We start from the raw sequence: 8,643 nt of genomic DNA, 5'->3' as shown, positions 1-8,643 counted from the left end.
CATAACCAGCTGAGAATCATCCTTGAGCATGTGCTGTAGCATATAACTTTCATCTCACGAGGAATCAATATTTCAAGGGAGTTGGGCCAACGATACGTGATTCTGAAAGACCTCAGTTGTTATCTTGGCCAATAGATATCTTCCTTATCTTCATTTTTTTCAACGCATTTATTTTTTATATTTTTGATTTACATTTTTTGAATAAAATCATCAATTACAATAAATATCATAAATTACAACGTACTAAATTAATAATTAACAATTCAAATAAACTCTGACTTATAAGTAGTAATTATAAAAATTCTTAGTATATACTTAATGCACGTAACCATTCCAAGTGCAGGACAGATTAATTTAAATAAATATTTTCACTCAATTATACATCCGTAGTATGTTTATAGTTGAATAAATTAAATTGAAATGGAGGATCTTAATGTATTTGGTTAAAAATTCACACAAATAAGAACCAACTATGGCAAAATACATTCACAAGCAAAAATATTCTAAGAATTCATAAATAGTTTAGCAATTTTTCAAATTTTAAAAATGCTCTTGACTGTTGTGTGTAGTTTAGTGGAACCTTTGTAAAAAGTTCAATATTCTTCATCTTCTTCAGTATTAACGGCGTCCTCTTGAACTTCACGATAGTCAAGTTCAAGAGCAGCTAAATCTTCTCTTGCTTCGGCGAATTCACCTTCTTCCATCCCTTCACCAACGAACCTATAGTATTAAAAGACAATTCTTGTAAATATTTGAATAAAAAGTTCACAAAATAAGTTTGCTTCCTAATCGATAATTTCAAGTTGAAAAAGTGAGCTTTCATGAGCCCACGTGAGCTCAATTCAATTTTTATTTAAATGAGCGTAGGCTCGTGTATAGTTTTATAGATGAATTTTTTAAATTTTAGAATCAATAAATAAGTAAATAGAAATATTCATTCTTTTTAATACTTTTAAATTTCTTCTCTTATGGATAATTGACACTGCCAATTGTTTTCAATTTTTTTTTTTTCAACCGGGGAATACATAATATTTGGCTCTGGACTTATGCGTATAGTGATGATCAAAAAATTTTGATTTAATATATTCAATATTATATCAACTAATCGTTGATAATAATTGATTAAATAATTCAAACATTTTATTATATAAATACTCTGAATTCTACTAAACATAAACAATACCTGACAATTTGATGGAAAATTGAAAGGTGACTATGGTTACAAAGAGTATGGTGAATAATAGTGTTAATGATAACAAAATACGTACTGTATAGTATTACGACCCATAAAATTATTTTCACAGTTAAATTAAGTATTTCAGTGAGCGAAATACCGATATTATAATTATCGCAATAAGGTACCGGTGGGTAATAAGGCCTAGCTAAAAGAGATTTTGAAAAAAATCGAAAATATTGCATTTAATTATTGCAATGTATAATTAATTTTTAAATATAATAGAGTAATGGTAATTTTCATCATAGACAAACACAAAATTAAATTTTTTCAAAAACCTTGCGAATAGGCCTTATTTTACTACGGTAGGGTAATAAGACCAGCGGATTATACATACTGGAAATAGTTATACTATACTTGATAAAATTGGTATTGCGCTACTTTAGCATATGACGGATGATGGAATATAAAAGATAAGAAACGTTGTATCGGGACTCTATAAACTTGTAGCGACATTTCTATGCTAGACGCTTTTACTAGAAAAGTCTTCAGCGGAAGTGGTTATTTTAAATAGCATTTCTATCACTTAGGCTTTATTACCCGACAGGCCTTATTACCTGCGGGTACCTTACGTATTTTGACCACAACTAAACTGGTTTGATAGTACTTTGTACTTTGATAGGAATCATACTTTGTTTTCAGTGCACTTTTAACTTATTAGAAAAATGAGAAAAAAGAGAACATTCAATATATACAAAAATAATAAACTAATAAAGTATTACCAATGAACAAAAGCTCTTTTAGAGTACATCAAATCAAATTTATGATCAATTCTTGCCCAAGCATCGACAATTGCAGTTGTATTACAAAGACAACAGACTGCCCTGTCTGTTTTTGCTAAATCACCTCCCGGCACTACTGTAGGTGGTTGATAATTTATTCCTACCTGTAATCATTTAATTCAGATAATGGTTCAACAATGAAAATAATTCGCACTAACTATCACTTACTTTGAAGCCTGTAGGAGACCATTCCACAAACTGAACATGCTTTTGCCGTTTAATCATAGCAATCGCTGCATTTACATCTTTAGGAACAACATCTCCGCGATAGAGCATGCAAACAGCCATGTATTTTCCTTTTCTAGGATCACAATTAACCATTTGGTGGTTTGGTTCAAAACACGAAGTCGTAATGTCGGCAACCGTCGATCGTTCATGCCCAGCTTTGTCTGCTGATAAAACCGGCGCATACGTGGCCTTAAATTAATTTTAATAATTTAAAAAACAACAAATTTATTGAAGATCACAATTAGTGTATAGGAATATCCAATCTTATTAAAACTTACGAGTGGAAAATGTATACGTGGGTAAGGAACTAAGTTAGTTTGGAATTCTGTAAGATCAACGTTCAAAGCTCCATCGAATCGAAGACTTGCTGTAATTGAAGAAACTATTTGACCAATTAATCTATTCAAATTTGTGTATGTCGGTCTGTCGATACTCAAATTACGTCTGCACAATTCGTATATCGCCTGCAAAAAAAAATCATCAATTTATTGAATAAACCAGCAACCTGCAATCACTACGTGACTACCGAGAATTACGGATTATGAATAGAAAAAAAAAAGATTTTATGATTTTTCGATATTTTTATCACAATATATATAATATTGGTACTTTCGAAATAAATTAGAATAAGTAGTGAAACCATTGACCCTAATAGTAATCCCTGTAACTTCCTGTTAATTTAAAACAGAAAACACTCCAACTTTCACCTGTTTTTAATGAAAATTTTTCAAATTATTTTGAAAAAACAATTTTTCAATATTTCTTATAACAACAATATTCCTTGAACGATCCAATCAATTTTAATGCGCTTTGCGGCAATCGACATCGTTTTTCAAGAAAAGCTGATTAGATTACAAAATCGTTCAAAATACGGTCGTCGAAGTAATTCCAAAGAAACCATTTTTTTTTAAATAAAAAAACTAGAATTTTTTTAGTTTTTTTAGAATTTCTGCCGTACCGATTTGGTTAAATTCATAAAAAGTTTAGGTTCAACGAGGCCCTTTCAGATGTCACAAACCACCTTTCGATAGGATTACATAATACATACATACATACATACATACATATATACACACATACACGCGCGCGTACGGATATCATAACCAGAATAGCTTCTTAGGATCTGATGAAAACTCGATTTTTAAATATCGAGGTGAAAGCAATAACTTCCCGATTTTTTAAAATTCATTGATTTCTTAGCGAGAAGTTAAACATAATACTTCTATAATGGGATAAATTCCAAATAATTTAATGCAATATAGATGAAATAAACTTATAGAACCTACAAAGGGACAAATTAAGGTCAAGTCTTTCTGATGATACTAAATTCAACTATAAAAGTCCCATTTTGAATAAAAATAAGCTCGTCACATAATTTTCCTTATTCTTTTAATTTTATTCATTAATATTGGATATATTGGATAATTTTATTCATTAATATTGGATATAACGACATTCACATATTCAAAACAGAATAAATGAATAAAAAAAGTAACATCTAGAGTGACATTGAAATATTATTATTAATTTCTTATCTTTGAAACCCATACACAACCTTTGAAAGGCATAAATTTCTGTCAAGCCTTTTTCAGTGATATAATAAATTAAGCAAAAAAAAAAAAAATTAAAAACGCCATTTTATCTTGTAAATAGACCGAAGGGAAAATTTTCCTTATCATCTTCATTATGTTGATATTATAAAAAACAAAATAATTTTTTGTGTTATGGTTTACGAGTATGTTTAAAGTTTATATTTACCTGGTTATCGACAATAAAAGCGACCTCGCAGTGTTCAAGAGTAGGATGTGTGTAAAGTATAGCATTGTATGGCTCAACCACCGCCGTAGAGACCTAGAATAATTACTTGTTTTAAAAATCTAATTACGATTGATAATCCAACTTAAAAAAATAACTGTTATTCTAGCTTACTTGAGGTGCGGGGTAAATACTGAAAGACAATTTACTTCGCTTAGGATACTCAACAGATAATTGTTCCATAAGTAAACTTGAGAAGCCTGAACCTGTTCCACCACCAAATGAATGAAAAATAAGAAACCCTTGGAGACCTCGGCATTGTTCTGTTATTCTCCGAATTCGATCTATTGTCAAGTCGATTATTTCTTTTCCTACATTAATTATAAGTTTACAGTAAGTTGTTGTTTAATTAATTAATTATGAAACAAATTTACAAGGACTGTTTAATTATACCTATTGTGTAATGCCCTCGAGCGTAGTTATTCGCAGCATCTTCTTTTCCTGTTATTAATTGTTCGGGATGGAATAATTGACGGTATGTACCAGTCCTTACTTCATCTAAGAAAATACATAAAAAAAAAATTAGGAAAACGGTTGACCCTGAAGGACATCCTCGTAACTTCCCGCTAATTCGACACCTAGACGCTTAAAATTGCACTATGATGTTTTTGAGATCTTCAAGCTCAAAAATACATTTTATGTGTTATTTTAAACTCTCCGAGCTCAAAGAGATAGCTTTTCTATACTTTGGAGCTTTTCTTGCCGGCGATCGACGCGGTTTTTTGAGCTCTAACAATTATTCCATCTCATCAAAAACGATCCGAGAAGAAATGTCGAAGTTATGTAAAAAAAACACTTTTTTCGGTTTTCGTTCGTTCACGATATCTCTCGAACGACTTAACCGATTTTGACCGGATTTGCGGCAATCGGCGTGGTTTTTCAAGGTTAAAAGCTGATTAGTTTTTGGAATCGATCGGTAAAGCCGTTTTAAAGTTATTTCCAAAAAACCAATTTTGAAAAAAAATTTTTTCTTAGTTTTTTTGAGATTTTTCAAAATTTACCGGTTCGAATCGGTCCAAATACACACACACAGACACATACACACACAGGCATAGTGACAACATCGCGGAGGTAGTCAGGGAAGCTTCCTGTGACCTTAAAACGTTGAGATCTGATAAAAACTCGATTTTTGCAAAACGAGGTAAAAATAATAACTTCCCGATTTTTGAAAATCTTCGATTTTCTTCGCGGGAAGTTAAAAAAAAATTATAAAACAATTTAGTTACAAACTCCTTAGTAAATAGTTAAAAATAAACTGTAATTAAAATTTTTTTTTACACACATTTCTTCGATAGCTTCCAAATAATTGATATGTTTGTATTGCCTAAAAACCATTCTGAACTATCAATTAACGCAATGTTGGATAAATTGAATAGTCATAAAAAATCGTTCTTCTAAAAGTAGGACTAATTGGAGTAGTAGAATAACTTATGTTTATATATATATCTGTCTATCTATCTGTCTGCTCCGTTGTCGTGAAGGTAGCTCAGCAAAAGTTCGTAAATATTAGGTCAAGTGTGACATTTGAATGGTATATACCCCTGGTGTTATTAATAACAATACTTGTAAATGGTGATTCGTGTGTTACCACTATAAGAAAAATTAGTCTCTCACAATTTTCATTAAAAAATAATTCTTCGTGTATTTGTTTAATAATTGTGCATCTTTTCTTATTTTTAATTTTTTTTTAATTTTCCATGCACTATGAAAGTTGACGGCTTTCCAAAATTACGAAGTTATTGATTACACCCCGATTTTCGAAAATCGAGTTCTTATCAAATCTCAAAGTTTAGAGGTCCTAGAAAGCAATTTTGACTATTCATATGAGGATGTCACTGATTGTGTGTGTGTATGTTTGTAATTTAAAGCATTTCAAAAGGTTCTGCCAAACTTAGATTTCGTACTAATTTGAAATGATTCAGCGCGATAGATTTTGAAAAATCTCAAAAATAAAATTTTCAAAAAAGTTTGCTTGGAATCACTTTTAAATCGCTTCACCAATCGTTTGGACAATCTAATCAGCTCTTAGCTTAAAACAAAAACACCGTAGATTCATAAGAAACGCATAGAAATCGAGCCGCATAAAAAATAATTGATTTATTCGAGAGATATCACAGTTTAAAATTTTAATTATTATTTCTCGGTGTATAAAGAATATATTATAAAAATATATAGAGAATTTTTAGCTGAGAAATTTTTGCATGATAAATATTGCAAGATTAAGAAAAGCGGGGAGTCTATAAAAATATATATTTTTTTTAGATTTTTTATGCTTTACAAATAATTTATTTTTCATAAAAAAAAAAAAAAATATCAATTTATGTTAACTTGATTATTATTACAGTAAAACTGGATGGATTTTATATAGAATAAAACTGTATAAATGATTGAAGTTGCTGATTAAGTCAAAAACGTGACATTTATTATTAATAAGCTAAAAATGATATATTAAACGACATTTATTATTTCTGATTCATTTTAATGGTTAGCAAACAATTGATTCATAAAATTGATAATTAAAACAGAAACTTGCCTACAACTGTGGGTTCGAGATCAATAAAAACAGCTCGTGGTACGTGTTTACCACTATCACTCTCGGAAAAAAATGTATTGAAAGAATCGTCTTCCTTAGCGATCGTTTTATCACTGGGCATCTGGCCGTCAGGATGAATCCCATGTTCAAGGCAGTAGAGTTCCCAGCAGGCGTTGCCCATTTGAACGCCCGCTTGTCCTATATGTATCGATATACACTCCCGCTACATGAGCATAAACATTGAAGATTAAACATTGTATTAGATAAATTTAAGGACACGCTAATTCAAGTATAATTATACAAAATTTATCGTAGAATGAAACTACCAAAATACCTTTTTAGCCCATTTATTACCAATATAAGTCATGACTATTTTTTGATAAATTTATAATTACAAAAAAAATAATTATAGTGTAAGATGATATTACTCCTATCAGGAAGAGCGTTATGAAAACGTTTGTCCCTCGTTTCGAGGCTGACTGATGACACTACATAAGTTTAAATTTCTAGACCCTGATGGTAAGCCTTACGACAGTTTTATATGCAAGAATAAGTTAAGTAGTTGGATACCTACGCCTTGAACTAGCGAAGCGGGTTATTAAAAATTTATGTGCTGCTCTGCGAGCAAATAACGATAAATGCTATATTTCTAATGCAGGCTGTCCTACAGTAGATATTAAAGTCCTTGTTTGCCTAGCGTGACTAGAAAACAATCGATTTTAAAGCTTGTCAACTGTAACCATAGTAGCTTCATGGATTCATGAATTATTGATAAAAAAATTTTTTATTCTCGTTTATTAATATTAATTTTGTGATTTATTCATTAATAATTTACCTTAAATGGAAATATTTTTATTTTTTAACTATCATAAAAATTTTTAAATATAATTGCACATTGTAATTTTTATTTCTTAGAATTTGATTAATGTCAAGGCATAAGTCATTTGACGATTTTTGCAAAAATAATTGCAAAAACTTTCAGTATACATTTGTAATAAAGTTCAGAACTTTATTTAGTAAATTAGTAGTAAGCTATATTGTACTTAGTAAGGTATAATTTTTTTTAATTTTATTTACACAGAATTCTACAAAAGTTTTCTAATTATCATTTGACTTATTTTGATGGAAGTTTGTCATATACCAGAAGAAAATCAGTTATTTAAAACCATTTATGATCATAAATAAGTTTTAGGCATGTCTAAATTTTTTGAATCAAATTTGGACTCATACAATCGTACGGATGTTTTTAATTATAAATTATAAAATAAATTAATCGTTGTAATGATTGAATTTAAATTATGATTAAATCATGATTAATATTTACTTTTTTTAAACTACTTAATTTTTGAAATTCTCATTTCATTTTTTATGATACATAATCATCTATTGCTATTTATAATTTCATGTAAGTTGAATATCATAGAAAAATTTTCCAAGCGAACTTTACTATAGAATCAATTATAATTCAAATTTAATAATTACAATGATTTATTTATCTAAAAAAGTAATTAATAATTTTTTAGTGTTTATATATCTAAAGCTGATCATATATTTTCAGCCTACTGTAATATTGCTAAAAAATTAGTTAAATATTTTATTCAATAGTTAAAAATCTTATTTTTAATGTTAATTAAATGCGAAATAGAATTTTTGGATCCGTAATTTTTTTTATCACGATAATATTTATTTATAATAAAGTTAATTTGATCTATTATCAACTTATAGAAAAAATAGATGCATACACGATGTAACAAGATTATAAATAAATAATGAATGCGTATAGTCTTCGACGAGTAATTACTTAAAACTTTTCGATAGTTTCTGGACTACTAAGTAATTTTATAGATTGATTCAAAGTCGATAGACATGTTTGTATACATAATTTGAAAATATCAAAACATTTAATGATTGTTAATAATACTTAACATCATGAAGTATAAAGTAAGTATAGTAGAAAAAATGTAAAAAACTTACCATAATGGAACTGTTTAATTGATAGGGTTGATACTTTCAGGTGCGAACGCGGCTAACGACTGACCAGTAGAAAGTAG

The 8,643-nt window shown here is 29.2% G+C and overlaps 1 protein-coding gene across 1 annotated transcript; it reads right to left on the bottom strand.

The window, feature by feature from the left end:
- Positions 1 to 176: 176 nt before the first annotated feature.
- LOC141531459 (tubulin alpha-2/alpha-4 chain) lies at positions 177 to 8,573 on the bottom strand. The gene is made up of 9 exons (XM_074249297.1): positions 8,567 to 8,573; positions 6,593 to 6,815; positions 4,453 to 4,557; positions 4,174 to 4,370; positions 4,003 to 4,095; positions 2,523 to 2,708; positions 2,185 to 2,433; positions 1,957 to 2,120; positions 177 to 720 (listed from the first exon to the last, which is right to left on the bottom strand). The coding sequence occupies exons 1-9, from the start codon at positions 8,567 to 8,569 to the stop codon at positions 594 to 596; spliced, it is 1,347 nt and encodes a 448-aa protein (XP_074105398.1). The 5' UTR covers positions 8,570 to 8,573; the 3' UTR covers positions 177 to 593.
- Positions 8,574 to 8,643: the final 70 nt, after the last annotated feature.

The sequence above is a fragment of the Cotesia typhae genome, unplaced genomic scaffold, assembly GCF_013202065.1.
Source record: "Cotesia typhae breed Kobodo isofemale line unplaced genomic scaffold, CoteBio_Ctyphae contig_5, whole genome shotgun sequence".
In the NCBI taxonomy this organism is placed as follows: domain Eukaryota; kingdom Metazoa; phylum Arthropoda; class Insecta; order Hymenoptera; family Braconidae; genus Cotesia; species Cotesia typhae.
Note: the sequence above shows the minus strand (reverse complement) of the source record. Positions and strands in the feature narration are given on the sequence as shown.

Bases quoted from the DNA above. Each gene is read 5' to 3' on its own strand.
- LOC141531459 (XM_074249297.1), bottom strand. The intron at 4,558-6,592 runs GCAAGTTTCTGT...GTATTTTCTTAG, and splicing joins TCTCGAACCCACAGTTGTAG to ATGAAGTAAGGACTGGTACA. The intron at 4,371-4,452 runs GTATAATTAAAC...TAATTAATGTAG, and splicing joins TCGAGGGCATTACACAATAG to GAAAAGAAATAATCGACTTG.